General features: G+C 45.9%; 1 protein-coding gene and 1 pseudogene across 3 annotated transcripts; both read right to left on the bottom strand.

Moving 5' to 3' along the window:
- Nucleotides 1-6,443: 6,443 nt before the first annotated feature.
- cnp-1-2 (C-type natriuretic peptide variant 2) lies at nucleotides 6,444-11,038 on the bottom strand. Of its 3 annotated transcripts, none has more exon segments than NM_001124210.1 (3): nucleotides 6,444-7,338; nucleotides 9,916-10,102; nucleotides 10,766-10,813. In NM_001124210.1, coding segments are annotated over 2 exon segments (396 nt in total). In that variant the 5' UTR covers nucleotides 10,015-10,102; nucleotides 10,766-10,813; the 3' UTR covers nucleotides 6,444-7,041.
- Nucleotides 10,052-18,551, bottom strand: part of LOC110534400 — a 26,465-nt pseudogene continuing 17,965 nt past the window's right edge.

Below are 18,551 nucleotides of genomic sequence, written 5' to 3'. Positions count from 1 at the left end.
TACAGAAATCCAGTCTGTCTGGCCGTGGTAGGGACAAGTATATATGTACAGAAATCCAGTCTGTCTGGCCATGGTAGGGACAAGTATATATGTACAGAAATCCAGTCTGTCTGGCCGTGGTAGGGACAAGTATATATGTACAGAAATCCAGTCTGTCTGGCCGTGGTAGGGACAAGTATATATGTACAGAAATCCAGTCTGTCTGGCCGTGGTAGGGACAAGTATATATGTACAGAAATCCAGTCTGTCTGGCCGTGGTAGGGACAAGTGTATATATGTACAGAAATCCAGTCTGTCTGGCCGTGGTAGGGACAAGTGTATATATGTACAGAAATCCAGTCTGTCTGGCCGTGGTAGGGACAAGTATATATGTACAGAAATCCAGTCTGTCTGGCCGTGGTAGGGACAAGTAAATATGTACAGAAATCCAGTCTGTCTGGCCGTGGTAGGGACAAGTAAATATGTACAGAAATCCAGTCTGTCTGGCTGTGGTAGGGACAAGTAAATATGTACAGAAATCCAGTCTGTCTGGCCGTGGTAGGGACAAGTATATATGTACAGAAATCCAGTCTGTCTGGCCGTGGTAGGGACAAGTATATATGTACAGAAATCCAGTCTGTCTGGCCGTGGTAGGGACAAGTATATATGTACAGAAATCCAGTCTGTCTGGCCGTGGTAGGGACAAGTATATATGTACAGAAATCCACTCTGTCTGGCCGTGGTAGGGACAAGTATATATGTACAGAAATCCAGTCTGTCTGGCCATGGTAGGGACAAGTATATATGTACAGAAATCCAGTCTGTCTGGCCGTGGTAGGGACAAGTATATATGTACAGAAATCCAGTCTGTCTGGCCGTGGTAGGGACAAGTATATATGTACAGAAATCCAGTCTGTCTGGCCGTGGTAGGGACAAGTATATATGTACAGAAATCCAGTCTGTCTGGCCGTGGTAGGGACAAGTATATATGTACAGAAATCCAGTCTGTCTGGCCGTGGTAGGGACAAGTAAATATGTACAGAAATCCAGTCTGTCTGGCCGTGGTAGGGACAAGTATATATGTACAGAAATCCAGTCTGTCTGGCCATGGTAGGGACAAGTAAATATGTACAGAAATCCAGTCTGTCTGGCCGTGGTAGGGACAAGTAAATATGTACAGAAATCCAGTCTGTCTGGCCGTGGTAGGGACAAGTAAATATGTACAGAAATCCAGTCTGTCTGGCCGTGGTAGGGACAAGTAAATATGTACAGAAATCCAGTCTGTCTGGCCGTGGTAGGGACAAGTGTATATATGTACAGAAATCCAGTCTGTCTGGCCGTGGTAGGGACAAGTATATATGTACAGAAATCCAGTCTGTCTGGCCATGGTAGGGACAAGTAAATATGTACAGAAATCCAGTCTGTCTGGCCGTGGTAGGGACAAGTGTATATATGTACAGAAATCCAGTCTGTCTGGCCATGGTAGGGACAAGTAAATATGTACAGAAATCCAGTCTGTCTGGCCGTGGTAGGGACAAGTATATATGTACAGAAATCCAGTCTGTCTGGCCGTGGTAGGGACAAGTAAATATGTACAGAAATCCAGTCTGTCTGGCCGTGGTAGGGACAAGTATATATGTACAGAAATCCAGTCTGTCTGGCCGTGGTAGGGACAAGTATATATGTACAGAAATCCAGTCTGTCTGGCCGTGGTAGGGACAAGTATATATGTACAGAAATCCAGTCTGTCTGGCCGTGGTAGGGACAAGTATGTATGTACAGAAATCCAGTCTGTCTGGCCGTGGTAGGGACAAGTATATATGTACAGAAATCCAGTCTGTCTGGCCGTGGTAGGGACAAGTATATATGTACAGAAATCCAGTCTGTCTGGCCGTGGTAGGGACAAGTAAATATGTACAGAAATCCAGTCTGTCTGGCTGTGGTAGGGACAAGTATATATGTAGCCCTGTGTCATGTGGCAACTTTCCCTAATTTGAAAGCCTTATCTTTTGATTTAACATGAAACAGCCCACCTTGTATATTCCAGTGTACCACCCTCCTAAACCTAAACCTATTAGTTGGTTCATTGCAGAATTCTCTGACCTCTGTCTTTGGTTATGTCTAAATATGGCAGGATTATTCTTGGAGATCTAAACATTCATGTGTTTAGCCCAAATAATGCACTAGCTAGGGAGTTTTGAACCCGTTTAGGAACCTTTAACTTTGTGCCACATGCCACAGGGCCGACACACATTCAAGGCCATACTGTTGATCTGGTGCTGTCCTATGGTCCGAATATGGATTACTTGGAAACTATTGATGTGCGTCTCTGACAATCTCAGTGTTGTTTTTAAAATGCTTCCTCCTACTCCTCCTAAAAATGTGTTTGTTGCCACTCGCTTTCACATCATTATCTCCACAACTCCTAGTAAGTTCCTCTACCAATGCCTTCTGATCCTCTACTACTCCTGTTATTTGTCGTCACAACAATGATTTTCTGGAAAGCTTCAATGATATGTGGGGCTACTTTAGACTCAGTGGCACCAGTTAAAACCAGAAATAAAGTGCCGGCCAGCGTCTCACCACGATTAAACGACCACACATCTACTTTCAAAAGTGAACTTGGAAAGGCTGAACATAAATGGAAGGCCTGTAAACTTCAGGTATTCTATGAGATAATGAAGGAGCTGATGAGAAATGATAATGTTGCTGGTTAAAGATGCAAGAGAGTGAACTACTTCTCTACCCTGATCTCTGAGAACTCCCACAACTTTAGAAAATGTTAGATCCCAGATTGACAGTAGCTGACGCCATACCAGCATTGCTGGCCAGGAGCCACTTGAGGCAACTACTCGGAGACTGTCTACTGCTTCCTTTTTCTCCTTTGGGCAAATATCCTTTGAGTGCCTCCTTGATACTGTAGGTCACATGAAGACCTCCTCCCTCCTCTTGGACATGATCCCTACTAGATCACGCCTACTGTTGGGTTGGCCCTTACATCCTGCCTATTGTAAGTAGCTCCCAGTCTTCTGGCTCCTTTTCAGCCTATTTTAAAACTGATCTGGTCCAACCTCTCCTTAAAGAGCCCAATATAGACCCCTCCTCACGGAGTAATTATAGACTTATCTCTAAACTTTTTCTCCAAGATTTTTGAAAAAGTGGTTGGTGGCTTACTTGAGTATGAACAACTTATTTGAAAAATTCAGTCTGGCTTCCGCTCACTTCACAGCACGGAAGCTGATTTATTAAAAGTAAGTAATGACTTTGTGTTGGCTGCCGATCCTGGCAAATGCTCTACCCTAGTTCTTTTGGATCTCAGTGCCGTGTTTGATACTATTGATCATAATATTCTTGTCACGCTGCTGTAGAAGTGGATGGGAATCTCCGGCGTTGCCCTCGATTGGTTCAGGTCATATTTATGTAACAGATATTTCTCAGTGAACATAGGTGGTTCAGTATCGTCCCCAGCACCTATTCACTATGGTGTCGTCCCCAGCACCTATTCACTATGGTGTCGTCCCCAGCACCTATTCACTATGGTGTCGTCCCCAGCACCTATTCACTATGGTGTCGTCCCCAGCACCTATTCACTATGGTGTCGTCCCCAGCACCTATTCACTATGGTGTCGTCCCCAGCACCTATTCACTATGGTGTCGTCCCCAGCACCTATTCACTATGGTGTCGTCCCCAGCACCTATTCACTATGTATTCACTTCTGGGGTCAAACACATTAAAGTGACTTTGGTCCATTTATGATTACCTATTATTTTTAAAGCAATGAGTGTGCAATAACAATTGTAAAATGAAAGGACACATCTATAGTTAATTTTAAAAATGAGGAATACTATTACTGCCTATGTGGTCGCTGGTTTGAATCACCAAGCCGACTACTATAGGGGAAAAAAGTCGACGTGGCCTTGAGCAAGGCACTTAAACCTAATAATGGCTGATCCCTGGCCGTGAACAAAATATATATATATAATTCACATGTGTATGAAACACACGTGTACATGTGTGAAATAGTACAAATGTAAACACCCAAGTAATTACTATTATTGAAAAATATAATCTGGTTTTCAATCATTTCTTCTGATCATAAATGTCCCATTAGGTCAATAAAGACTTGTTGGAACCAGGGAGGGGTGTCGGGGATCTTCTCTTTCTGCTCTCTATAGGATAGGAATATAAAACAACCAACTAGTAGAGTCTGAACCCTTAGGCCTTTGGCCCATATGCCTCTACAAGCAAAACACACAACTTGTACCTAAATATCACAGTGAAGGAAATAACACAGAACTAGCGCAACATGTTCTCCAACACAGCGCGACATGTTCTCCAACACAGCTCGACATGCCATGACACATGAACATCATGTTCAACAGCACAATAGCAGTCATGCCACCCAGCACTAATATTTTTGTCACAGGTGTTGTGATTTAGGGTGGTGACGAGCCAATGACCTGGGCATAGTTGAACTACCACGACCCCATGTGAACACGCACTGCTCTTGGCCTCCGCTGCACAGCTTAATGTCAGAGAGGTGAAGTAAAGGTCGTTCTATAAATAGAATCAGGTCTACTCCTCGGTGGATGGTATACACTGGTGATACTGTGTACTGTACTTGACCCTGCTTAATATCACACAGTCATCATAGGTTATACTGTAGTCCATGGTAGGCTCATATAATGGCCAACTTCTCCCTTAATTTAGGTTTTTCATGTAGGCCTACAGATTTCTGTAAGAAAACGTTTAATTTGTGTCTGATAATTCACTGTTCAGTTGGTTAGTTATGTTCCGATTTGTGTAGTGCTTTTGAGAAAATCAGAGGAAGCCAAAATTAGTTTTGAATACTAAAGAGGAGCCATGGACCCAAATCTAGAGAGTACAAGAAGACTACTGCTGTAGGCTATGTGTCAGTATACCGTGCCCTCTGTAATTATTGGGACAGTGCAGCATTTTGTTCTTATCTTCTTGGATTTGAAATCAAACAGTGACTGAGATTAAAGTGCAGACTGTCATCTTTAATTTGAGGGTTTCATCCGTTTAGAAATGGCAGCACTTTTGTACATAGTCCTCCCCAGTTTTGGGGAGCAAAAGTCTTGGGACAGATAATGTGTATTAAAGTAATACCAAGATAATTGTGCTTCTGTAATTTTATTACTCATCGTGATTCACGATTCATTCAGGATTATCCGTAATCATGGTAGTATCTACATTAATGTAGAAGTGTTTACAAATGTATTCTATTCTTATTTACATTAAAAGTGACTCCAAAATGACACAATACGTTATTTAGCATACATTTCTATTGGGCAGAAAATAATCAAACTCAACCAAAATAAACCACAAATGCATCCAACAAGGTTGGATGCATTTGGTCATTGGTGCTCATTGGTGCTATGAATGAGACCAAATACCAAACTTTTACTGCTTTAATAGAGCAACCCTACAACCCTGGTGTTGCCAGCACTGTCCATGCTCCGACTAACTTGAGTTATCTGAAATATCTTCAGATTTGACCTCTGGTAAAACATGCATCAGAAAGGTGTACACCTGGGTTCATATTCTGCTGAATTATCATCAGTCTCATAGTGCTGGACTCTGTTAATGGACATTAAGTCTGAAGTCTGGAATGCACTTCGGTTTGGACCTTGGAACATGACAGACTAATTCAGACTGACCTCTTGTGGTTTACTTTAGGGACTGCATCCAGACTTTTAACCTGAGTTAACCTCTTCTGTGACAAACACACTAATGACTCTAGAGCCCCCAATCTCAACTCTGGACCTCGAAGCCAGTTCCATTGCATTTTTGAATTGTCCCCCTAATCAGGGACTGGTTTAGATCTGGGGCACCAGGTGTGTGCAATTAATTACCAGGTAGAACAGAAAACCAGCAGGCTCCAGCCCTCTTAGGGTCAGAGTTGAGTACCCCTGCTCTAGAGACTCTCAGTATCCATCTCCCAACCTCTAATGCACTCTATTGACCCTGGTGAAATGCCCTCTTTCCCCAACCCAGAACTGACCCTGGTGAAATGCCCTCTTTCCCCAACCCAGAACTGTATTTAAAGAGAGATGATGTTCTGTTTGGGAAGTACTTGTCATATAGACAACAGTTAACTCCCTTCTATAAGTAAGATACTAACGACATAGTAAATTCAGTTTGGAAGCATCAGTGGTAGCTTGATTAGCGTAGGTCCAAGCCCTAATTGGTCCTCCCACACAACCCCACCATTTAATGCAGGCATTTCATTTAGCTCTGAGGAAGACATGTACCATCTCTCTCTCCCTCAGCTGCCTGTGGCAGATTTAATAAAAACGACCATGGAAACAGAGGTATAAATATCTGCTGTGAGAAATTGAACCTTCAAATTGAATGGAAATGCATGAATATGTAGATGACGCATGCCAATGTGAAATGAACACATGGAGGAGTGGAGGATTTGAGGATGAATCTGCCACTGGAAGATGTCAGGACTTTAATAGAACACTCAATACAACGTGGTTCAGTGTACATGTATTCATGCCAAATGTCTAATCAATAGCAGAGAGAAGAAACATTGGACTTTAATTATATTATTACATTTTTTTCAAATATTTATTTCCATTAAACATGCCATAACAACTATTCCTGCAGGATTAACAAGGACAATATTAGTCAAGAAAGACAACACTTTTAAATACTTAGTTTTAAATAAAGTGCAGGTTTACTGTCAAAACAACACTCAGAGACTTAAAATAGAATAACAGCTTGATGTAAACATAACTTTGATACTTTCAAGATTCAAATGAATAGATGTACAATATAAGTACAGCTAACCCCTTCCAACAGCCAGGAGACATACAGAGTAACTTTCTTTAAGCTCGATGGAACCACATTAGCAATACAGCAAGTACACTACAGCAAGTACACTACAGCTACGCTACATGTAGACCTCCTTTGTACTCACATTAACATCCCTGTATTCACCACGTGTGTAAATGACTGTGTGCTGTGTAGCAGCCTACTGTGTGTTCGTCCTCATATCCCCTGTGGGGCGTCAGTCCCTTCCTCTCTCTCCACTAGCAGCCCAGTCCACTCATTGACCCGATCCTGTCCAGTTTGAGCCCGAAGCATCCTCGGTTCCACCCCCTCCTCGACCGGTCCGTCACAGCTCTTTTCTGATTGGCCAGGGTCCCCTTCAGGAGGCGGAGCCAGGTGCTGTCGCCCTGTGCTGGTATGTCAGCCCATTTGGGGTACTCAGCGATTTTGACCCCGGAAGTAAAAGCAGAGGAGGGCTCCTCGGGTTGGCTGCTCACCAGGTTCTCCAGGTCATCCAGGGTCAGGTCGTTGTAGCGATCCAGAAACTGCTCAACAAACTAGGCAGGAACAACAAATATGGTGTTACTATTACTACCCAGAAAAGTCACGAGCTCCGTAAAAAAGTTATTGATGATCCATCTCTGCCCTCAATCCAAATATACCCTCTACTCCCCATCTCACCACAGCTACCCCTACACTCCCCCTCCTTCTCCATCCCCATCTCCTCTCTGTCCCACTCGCGCCACAGCTACCCCTACACTCCCCCCCCTCCTCCATCCCCATCTCCTCTCTGTCCCACTCGCACCACAGCTACCCCTACACTCCCCCTCCTTCTCCATCCCCATCTCCTCTCTGTCCCACTCGCGCCACAGCTACCCCTACACTCCCCCCTCCTTCTCCATCCCTCTGTCCCACTCTCCCCCTTCATCCCACCTCTGTCCCACTCTCCCCCTCCATCCCACCTCTGTCCCACTCTCCCCCTACACTCCCCCTCCTTCTCCATCCCCCCTGTCCCACTCTCCCTAGCTACCCCTACACTCCCCCTCCTTCTCCATCCCCATCTCCCCTCTGTCCCACTCTCCCCCTCCATCCCACCTCTGTCCCACTCTCCCCAGCTACCCCTACACTCCCCCTCCTTCTCCATCCCCCCTCTGTCCCACTCTCCCTAGCTACCCCTACACTCCCCCTCCTTCTCCATCCCCATCTCTCCTCTGTCCCACTCTCCCCTCCATCTCCCCCTCCTTCTCTATCCCCATCTCCCCTCTGTCCCACTCTCCCCTACACTCCCCCTCCTTCTCCATCCCCCATCTGTCCCACTCTCCCCTACACTCCCCCTCCTTCTCCATCCCCCCTCTGTCCCACTCTCCCCTACACTCCCCCTCCCCCCTCTGTCCCACTCTCCCCTACACTCCCCCTCCTTCTCCATCCCCCCTCTGTCCCACTCTCCCCTACACTCCCCCTCCCCCCTCTGTCCCACTCTTCCCTACACTCCCCCTCCTTCTCCATCCCCCTCTGTCCCACTCTCCCCTCCTTCTCCATCCCCCCTCTGTCCCACTCTCCCCTACACTCCCCCTCCCCCCTCTGTCCCACTCTCCCCTCCTTCTCCATCCCCCCTCTGTCCCACTCTCCCCTACACTCCCCCTCCCCCCTCTGTCCCACTCTTCCCTACACTCCCCCTCCTTCTCCATCCCCCTCTGTCCCACTCTCCCCTCCTTCTCCATCCCCCCTCTGTCCCACTCTCCCCTACACTCCACCTCCCCTCTGTCCCACTCTCCCCTACACTCCCCCTCCATCTCCCCTCTGTCCCACTCTCCCCTACACTCCATCTCCCCTCTGTCCCACTCTCCCCTACACTCCATCTCCCCTCTGTCCCACTCTCCCCCTCCTTCTCCCCTCTGTCCCGCTCTCCCCTACACTCCCCCTCTGTCCCACTCTCCCCTATACTCCCCCTCCCCTCTGTCCCACTCTCCCCTACACTCCCCCTCCTTCTCCCCTCTGTCCCACTCTCCCTCCTTCTGCCATCTGTCCCACTCTCCCCTACACTCCATCTCCCCTCTGTCCCACTCTCCCTCCTTCTCCCCTCTGTCCCACTCTCCCCTATACTCCCCCTCCATCTCCCCTCTGTCCCACTCTCCCCTACACTCCCCTCTGTCCCACTCTCCCCTACACTCTCCCTCCTTCTGCCATCTGTCCCCCTCTGTCCCACTCTCCCCTACACTCCTTCTCCCCTCTGTCCCGCTCTCCCCTACACTCCCCCTCCATCTCCCCTCTGTCCCACTCCCCCTCCTTCTCCCCTACACTCCCCCTCCATCTCCCCTCTGTCCCACTCCCCCTCCTTCTCCCCTACACTCCCCCTCCATCTCCCCTCTGTCCCACTCCCCCTCCTTCTCCCCTACACTCCATCTCCCCTCTGTCCCACTCTCCCCCTCCTTCTCCCCTCTGTCCCACTCTCCCCTATACTCCCCCTCCATCTCCCCTCTGTCCCACTCTCCCCTACACTCCCCCTCCCCTCTGTCCCACTCTCCCCTACACTCTCCCTCCTTCTGCCATCTGTCCCCCTCTGTCCCACTCTCCCCTACACTCCATCTCCCCATCTGTCCCACTCTCCCCTACACTCCATCTCCCCATCTGTCCCACTCTCCCCTACACTCCATCTCCCCTCTGTCCCACTCTCCCCTACACTCCCCCTCCTTCTCCCCTCTGTCCCACTCTCCCCTACAATCTCCCTCCTTCTGCCATCTGTCCCACTCTCCCCCTCTGTCCCACTCTCCCCTACACTCCATCTCCCCACTCTCCCCCTCCTTCTCCCCTCTGTCCCGCTCTCCCCTCCTTCTCCCCTCTGTCCCACTCTCCCCTATACTCCCCCTCCATCTCCTCTGTCCCACTCTCCCCCTCCATCTCCCCTCTGTCCCACTCTCCCCTATACTCCCCCTCCATCTCCCCTCTGTCCCACTCTCCCCTCTGTCCCACTCTCCCCCTCCATCTCCCCTCTGTCCCACTCTCCCCCTCCCATCTCCCCTCTGTCCCACTCTCCTCCTCCTCTCCTCCTCCTTCTCTCCTCTGTCCCACTCCTTCTCCCCTCTGTCCCACTCTCCCCCTCCATCTCCCCTCTGTCCCACTCTCCCCTACCTTACCTGGATGGCATCAGGTGAAGGGTAGAGGGTGCGCCCCTCTGTGTGCCCCAGGGGTGCTATCAGGAGCAGAGCAGCACAGAGCAGAGGTGGGTACAGCATGGCAGCAGTGAGTAGAGGGAGGGCAGGAACAGTAATGCAGGAGACTGGCTGGACACGACTACACTGACACTGCAATGACAACAGGATTCTGTAAAATTAGAGAGGAATTCATATTAATATGCCAATATAGATAATACAGTGACTATTGATACAACTATAATACATCTCTAAAACCATACAGAGAAATGTTTATGACTACACATCACACAGAGCAATGACCACCACCACGACTCTACTGACCATAAAGATACATCCATGATCATGCTTTATAATCACATTTAATACTCTGATGTTAATAATCAAATACATGAGAAAAACTTCATTTTCGCCAAGGGAGAAATTGCCTTGTACACACAATATACTGCTGTATGAAAATCTGAGACGAGGTAGAAATTGTGACATTATGTCTGTGAGATGAGTAGTAATTTTCATTGAATATCTTACAAAACATCAGATCTACAAATGAGCCCCTGATTCCTCTATAACAAATCAGTACATTATACTTCCTGGTTCTTCAAGATCAAATAGACATGGATGCATTTAAGTATTTACTCAGGAATAATAATTACTGCATGATAATAACGTACTAAATACAATAAAACACTCATTGTATACAATGAAATATGCAGCAAAACCTACTTTTTGGTACAAATTCCATTTTCCTCTGTATCTAATCAACCTGAAAGTACAGGTGCATAACCTCTCACCCTTTCGCTAAACGAACAAATAAAGAATGCATGAAACAACTCACACTCTGTCTTCTTCTCTTGTCTCCGATGCTGTGGGTCACTGTGTGCTCTCACAGGCTGGCTGCATCTCTTTCTCTCAGTCTTTCCCTCTCTATCAGCTACCTCTCACTGTTTGGCACCTGCTGAAAGCATCACTATCTCACGCTTTGCCCCTCCTTTTCTCCTCGTCCCTCTCTCTCAGTGATGTTATTGAAAGGATGTGTTTGCCTCTTGCGTTTTGTGTTCGCTTGGCAGTGGTTTAATGTTAGTGTATCAGCTGGGATGATGCGGTGGGTTTATACCGGCAAATATCCTCCCTCCGGCCCCCTCCATCTCCCCTCCCCTACTTCATCACTGGGATGATGTCATGGCAGTAGGAGTGTTTGTCATCACCAAGGTGACTAGAGGTTGCCAGTGGCCACACATCTCCCCTGCTTGGAACACAATGATGTCACGGGAGGACACCTGTCAGGGTCAAAGGGCAAACAGAAACATGACAAGAGCGCCCAACGGATACAGTGGCTGGGCAGGACCAATTTTTGTAGCTGGACCTACAGTGGAGGTCGTCCTCCATCGGTCTGGTAACCCCACCACCCCATCAGTAGGTGTGTACAGTGGGGAGAACAAGTATTTGATACACTGCAGATTTTCCTACTTACAAAGCATGTAGAGGTCTGTAATTTTTATCATTAGGTACACTTCAACTGTGAGAGACGGAATCTAAAACAAAAATCCAGAAAATCATGTATGATTAAGTAATTAATTTGCATTTTATTGCATGACATAAGTATTTGAAAAAAAGCAGAACTTAATATTTGGTACAGAAACCTTTGTTTGCAATTACAGAGATCATATGTTTCCCGTAGTTCTTGACCAGGTTTGCACACACTGCAGCAGGGATTTTGGCCAACTCCTCCATACAGACCTTCTCCAGATCCTTCAGGTTTCGGGGCTGTCGCTGGGCAATACGGACTTTCAGCTCCCTCCAAAGATGTTCTATTGGGTTCAGGTCTGGAGACTGGCTAGGCCACTCCAGGACCTTGAGATGCTTCTTACGGAGCCACTCCTTAGCTGCTCTGGCTGTGTGTTTCGGGTCGTTGTCATGCTGGAAGACCCAGCCACGACCCATCTTCAATGCTCTTACTGAGGGAAGGAGGTTGTTGGCCAAGATCTCGTGATACATGGCCCAATCTATCCTCCCCTCAATACGGTACAGTCGTCCTGTCCCCTTTGCTTCACGGTTGGGATGATGTTCTTGGCAAACTTCAGACGGGCCTGGACATGCGCTGGCTTGAGCAGGGGGACCTTGCGTGCGCAGCAGGATTTTTATCCATGACGGCGTAGTGTGTTACTAAGGGTTTTCTTTGAGACTGTGGTCCCAGCTCTCTTCGGGTCATTGACCAGGTCCTGCCGTGTAGTTCTGGGTTGATCCCTCACCTTCCTCATGATCATTGATGCCCCAGGAGGTGAGATCTTGCATGGAGCCCCAGACCGAGGGTGGTCTTGAACTTCTTCCATTTTCTAATAATTGCGCCAACAGTTGTTGCCTTCTTACCAAGCTGCTTGCCTATTGTCCTGTAGCACATCCCAGCCTTGTGCAGGTCTACAATTTTATCCCTGATGTCCTTACACAGCTCTCTGGTCTTGGCCATTGTGGAGAGGTTGGAGTATGTTTGATTGAGTGTGTGGACAGGTGTCTTTTATACTGGTAAAGAGTTCAAACAGGTGCAGTTAATACAGGTAATGAGTAGAGAACAGGAGGGCTTCTTAAAGAAAAACAGGTCTGTGAGAGCCGGAATTCTTACTGGTTGGTAGATGATCAAATACTTAGGTCATGCAATAAAATGCAAATGTATTACTTAAATCATACAATGTGATTTTCTGGATTTGTTTTAGATTCCGTCTCTCACAGTTGAAATGTACCTATGATAAAAATTACAGACCTCTACATGCTTTGTAAGTAGGAAAACCTGCTAAATCGGCAGTGTGTCAAATACTTGTTCTCCCCACTGTATATCCCTGCACTGCATTTGTGTCATAGCATCTCTGCTGTGTGTGTATAGTGGTCATTGCAAAGCCTCACTTTCCATCCTGTCTTTATAGCCTTGCTTTACCCTGTGTGTGTGGTGCCTTCTCTCCCTCATACAGTGAGTTACAGTCTGTCAGTACCATCTGCTCTCAGCCCCCTGCAGCCTCTCTGCCATAACACCAGCAGGCAATGCACACAAAGGTTCAACACATGCTCTGATCACCAGCAGATTCATCTCAGCACCCAGGACCAAATCTCTCATACGTGCTGGTGTTGTCTGTCATAAGAGACTACCTGCAGATACACAGGCATAAGCATTGACCTGATTGGCTATAGCCTAAAGCCTGTTGTAGTACTGAGTCTGGTCTCCCTTGGTGTCTGATACATTTGTACTCTGTCTCAGACAGTGAGGACTCGTAATTTCTTCAAGACCAGAGTAAAAAACTAATAATTATTAGCTTCCATTCAGTCAGCACATAGAACTGCTTCTCCAGGCCATATACACTCCTTTCTTCAAACAATATATTAACAGCTTTTTTATTTATTATAGACTATATGTTTGCACAGTGGCAAACCTATAGGCCTCCAGTGATTCTGAAAAGAGATCAACTGTAATACCAGCGCACTCATGTAGGAGACCTTGTAAAACACAAAGGGCCAGGGTGTAGTGGAGCTTTTGCTCACCTCTTAATCCCTACTGTTGTGTAGTGGACCTATACGATTTATCAATGATGTACTACAATAGAGAAATGATCCAAAGTAGCCTACACAATCACAAAGAACCTGAAATATATTCACATGCACGCCGCACATAGCCTAGTTTCAGAAGAATATAATCTGCAGACAGTAAGAGTGCAGCTTCAGATGGGTTTGGCATGGAGCAGCTCAGAGAAGAATGACTTGGGAAGCTGGTAGGGTAGGAAAGATGTTTCAACGTATATCTCTCAGTTGGACTGAGTAACCTAACCTTTACACAAATGCAGAGTCCTAATATATAGCTGACACTAACAATGCTCAGTCATGGTTGGTTCAAACCCCCTCATTCAGACCAAGGAGCATCATAAGCCACTCTGGGTTCATCCTGTCATTATCTGCACGTGGGGTTGTTGTCTTAACCCAACCCTGGCTTAGTTTCCCAGATGCAAGGATGATTGAGACCATGAGGAATTGTTCTAAACTCCTCCTGGCTATCTCTCTCGGTTACACCCACCACATCTAGTCTATGTAATGCAGTCTTTAACTCTTGTCAACTTAAGTCATCTCTGGTGACCATACACCCAGATTAGCTGCAGGGAACTAGAGTGGAGACCATACAAACAACAGACATATCCTATCTATTATTAAGCATTAATTGCAAACTATTAATATCAAACAAATCAGGTAAATGTAATTTTTCTATCGTACTTTACACAGCTAGAGATGCAGGTGTCATTTGGTTAGCTAGCAAGAACAACTGTTTAACAGTTTGCATCTCTTGCGTTTGAAAATTCTAATTATTCTTGAAAAGGGAGAAGCTGCTGACAAAAGCTAAAGTGGGAAAATTACTGCTTGCTATCGCGCAGTGACCCCTGAGGCAGAGGTTTCTATACGTTTTTGTAAAAACGGTCCCACTCATTAAATCATTGGTTGTGATTGGTTGATTAAACTTACACTCATACAGTTGAATGGCAGATGCCTTTACCTAGCTTCTGATGGCCTGGCTGATTTTGCTAGCTAGATTTATCTCCCCAAAGACCAGAAAAGAACAAAATACCAAATCAGGATCTCTTCAGCATTAACGCTATCCAACAAAAACTGAAGAGATTAAATCAGATAATTGAAAATATAATAATTTTAAGACTGAGCACCCGGGCTCAGTCTTGCTTTAGGTGGTCTCAAACACTGGCCTACAGACAGTAAGGTGGATGGATTTGCAAATTCAGCAACATTCTCCAGTAATATCTTTTACAGTATATATATAATGAACACATGAAGCAGTATGACAAGCTCTTGCCTTCTAAAAACATCTTCCATATCCTTTGGTACAGGCATTGGTTTAGGTCACACCAGTTGAGGCCGCTCGGTCATCTCTGAATGGGTTGACTTTGTTTCAACTAGGGGTTCCATTTCAGGAAATTCTGAACCTCTAGGGAAAAACTGGACAGGAATCCATTGAACTACTAATAAAAAGTGGCGTTGGATTGGACACGCCCCACAGAAGCCAGCCAACATTACTCACCAGTCCCTGAAATGGAAGTAGTTTATTTTCAGGCATCTTTAGTTTCTCACAATATATTCAAGTCTTCAAACACAATGTCTGTCAGATTGGGTTTATAAACTCTACGTTGGCAAACTATATTGTTAGTCTGAAGTCAGCAAAAGGTGTTTTTTCCCTTTACATAACTCACAAAAACAGAAGTGCACTTCTGTGTCATTTAAAAGGAGAGAGGGAGCGAGTGGGCGGTATAGAGTGGGCGAGAGGAGAGGGAAGAGACTAGCTACAAAAGAGAGGGGAGGGGGTGAAGTTAAAGCATGACGATGTCAGTGAAGGAGGAGAGCGACCGAGGAACGTAACATAGGCAGAAAGAGCATGGAAGAGGTGTGGGAGAGGGGAAGACCTTGGAGATCAATTAGAGGGGTAGAGATGCAGCACGTGTCAGAGGGAGAAATAGGGAGTGAAGTTGCATAAAATAACATGCTCTCCTTAATTTTAAATAAAGTGTTCCACTCTGCTAACCAGCACCTCACCTAAATAGGTGTGCGTTTTTTTCCACCTCAAATAACATGCTACCATTTTGTTCAGGTGTCAGGCACTTCATAAACCAGGTGAGAACCGGATAAAAGGTTTGGGATATTTTTTTTTACATAAGTGTTTTGTGGTGAAAACAGCATGTTACTTTAAAACTTTTCTTAGTATGTGCCAAAGTGTCCTCTTTAGTGGTCAAAACATAAATATGAACCCCCCCCTCAAGTGACAATTGAAAAGCCAAATAATAATAAATAAAGTGGCATGTATGGCCTCAGATGCGGACCGAGAACTATATGTCCACTAGAGGACAAAATTGAATTGCTGGGTCTCAGGAGGATTTAGGTAAACTGTTTCTAACAGGTGGGATTACAGAATATTTCAAGCTGGCAGATATAGGAGAGCATGGAGGAGAGAGTGAAGGAGTAAGAACGGTAGCAACAGTGTCTAGCCAAGCTGTGACAATCCAACCTGAACACACTATTTCACTGACCGAACACACAATGCAAGAGAAGGGCATTCATTACTCCTTGTAATGAGGGCATAAATCTGACTCCACTTGCAAACACACACGGATGACAGAGGTAGTGTGGTTCACACCAAAGTTGATTCCGCTACAAAAAGACTGAGTCAAAGTATTTAGTGCTGACTAGAGGAACATTACAGAAGATTTTTTTTAAAGTTAAAGTGAAAACATGATTTAAAAAAGACGACAAAACAATAGAACAGGACATGTGAAACTAAAAGCAGAGGAAGATCAGTGGAGACGAGCACGTCGAGAGGTGCGGGCGATGGGTGTGGTCACCTTAGGTGTCTCGCTCTCTGCCATGACAGCGTCTGATTGGGTAAAAACAAACAAATACCAGTAACATTGACATGTTCATTTGACAAGCAACAACTAGCCAGATTTTTTCCCAACAGTAAATGCTATGAAATTGCAAAGATTCATCAAATGGCATTTGTTTTACACCATCCTGGGAAGCCAGCACCAACAATCTACTGAGAACACAGAAAGCATATAAACTGATTCATCACTTTAACAGAAAAGCACTGACAACACTAACTAAAACAGACTGTACTGTTAAAGAGCAGATACCTTCGTCACTGCTGAAGGTGATAACAGCTTTCTTAGAGGACTTCTGGGTTGGTTTAGGGGTCACAAAGCTATCGTCGTGGTGACTGGATACAGAGAGCTTGGCTTGACCTTTGAGGGGAGAGAAAGAAAAGCATGGAACATTAGCTAAAGTCTATGTAATTGGCAAAAATAAATACATTCAGGAAGGGAAAAGTCACTACACTTGTGTGCGCACTCACCTCTCTTGGGCCTGCCACCCTGTCCCTTGTTGGGTAGTGGCGTATGAGTGGTGTTCTGGCTGGGCCCAGCTCCCTCTGGCTGGTTCTTCTCCATCTCAGGGCTCTCTACATTCTTCAGCCCCCGTGTGTGGCTCCGTCAGATGCTTCTCAAACTCCTCCACCTGGACCTGGGGACAGAGAGAATAATCAGAATAAGACCCGGCATGTGTATTCATTTAGTCAAGAAATCAGTCTAGATAGTCAGAGTCAGGATAATGCATAGTCTCTCACTTGTCCCAAGTTTATTGTTATGGATATCTGAATTGGGGGGGGGGGCTAAGGGCTTTGTGGTTTGAACAACTGAAAAACTATTCTGTCAGTCAATACATACGACCACTGTCATCTGTACCTTGAGCTGTGGCTTGGCTCCTCGGCGTAGCTTAGCAGTGATGGAGAGGAGAGGCTGGTAGACTGTCTCAGTCAGCTTGTCACTAACACTCCCAACACTCCTGGAGCCTCTTCAGCCCTCGCTCACACAGACGACAGACACGGCCAGCTCACACCACTGACGCTCAGTCTGGGAGAGAGAATTGAAGAGAAGTGGGGGGAAATTTGATTATTCACTTACAACAGTCTTTCAAGAAGAGGAAATCTGATTTCTTCAAATGTCGGGTCATTCTAAAACCATGGCCTCGCTGATTCACTGTCTGTTGCTTAATCGAAAAGCGAGAGGAAGACGGGCTGCTCACTTGTCTGTCCTGAAGCGCTGACACAGCTTCTCCCCCAGAGACTCAGTCTGTCTCTCCTTAGTGATGTAGGAAAACAGCTGCCTGAAAACAGAGACAGAGGGAAACATTCAAATAAGGCATTAAAACACCACTCACATATTAGCATCCCATTTCCATGTTATTCAGCACAACAGGTTTCAAACCAGAGTCACGATGTGACCCCAGCATGCCAAATCATCCAGTGTGTAACGCCTGGGAGAGAACACAGTGGGCGACAGACACACAGGTTAAGTAGCCCTCACATTATTAAAGCCGCCGCTCGCCGGTATTTGAATAACAGAACAATGACTCCCTGCAAGACACACTACACACAGTGAGAGCAGAAGAGGCACACAGCTCAGTGTGGACACCACTCCATGATGGTGTGGAAGTCTTCCTCGTTCATGGCTCTCTCTGGGTCTGACAGTCTGCTGATGATGTCTGAGAGCAGGTTGTAGATGGCATTGTCCTGGGAGGAGAGGCCACTGCCTGGTTTCCAACATTGGAGGATCCATTACACTCAGTCTATGTAAAAAGGTCCCCAATACACAAACACAGATTTTGTGCATTCAGACCACTTAACTTCACACATTGTTACGTTACAGCCTTATTCCAAATTTGATGAAATTGAAAATAAAATAAAATCTACACACAATACCCAATAACGACAAAGCAAAAAACGGTTTAGAAATGTTTCCTAATTTATTAAAAATAAAAACCTGAATTATGACATTTACATAAGTGTTCAAACCCTTTACTCAGTACTTTGTTGAAACACCTTTGGCAGCGATGACAGCCTTGAATCTTCTTGGGTATGATGCAACAAGCTTGGCACACCTGTATTTGGGGAGTTTCTCCCATTCTTCTCTGCAGATTCTCTCAAACTCAGGTTGTATGGGGAGCGTTGCTGCACAGCTATATTCATGTCTCTCCAGAGAGTCTTTGATTGGGTTCAAGTCCGGCCTCCGGCTGGGCCACTCAAGGACATTGAAACT

The sequence above is a fragment of the Oncorhynchus mykiss genome, chromosome 2 (assembly GCF_013265735.2).
Source record: "Oncorhynchus mykiss isolate Arlee chromosome 2, USDA_OmykA_1.1, whole genome shotgun sequence".
Classification (NCBI taxonomy): Eukaryota; Metazoa; Chordata; class Actinopteri; order Salmoniformes; family Salmonidae; genus Oncorhynchus; species Oncorhynchus mykiss.
The sequence above is the reverse complement of the archived record's forward strand: the minus strand, read 5'-3'. Positions and strand labels throughout refer to the sequence as shown.

What these genes read in the sequence shown, in the direction of transcription:
- cnp-1-2 (XM_036990250.1), bottom strand. Translation starts at nt 10,014, where the DNA reads ATGCTGTACCCACCTCTGCTCTGTGCTGCTCTGCTCCTGATAGCACCC. An exon ending in CTTCACCTGATGCCATCCAG is followed by an intron (nt 7,339 to 9,915) that starts GTAAGGTAGGGG and finishes GTTCCTGCCTAG; the next exon opens with TTTGTTGAGCAGTTTCTGGA.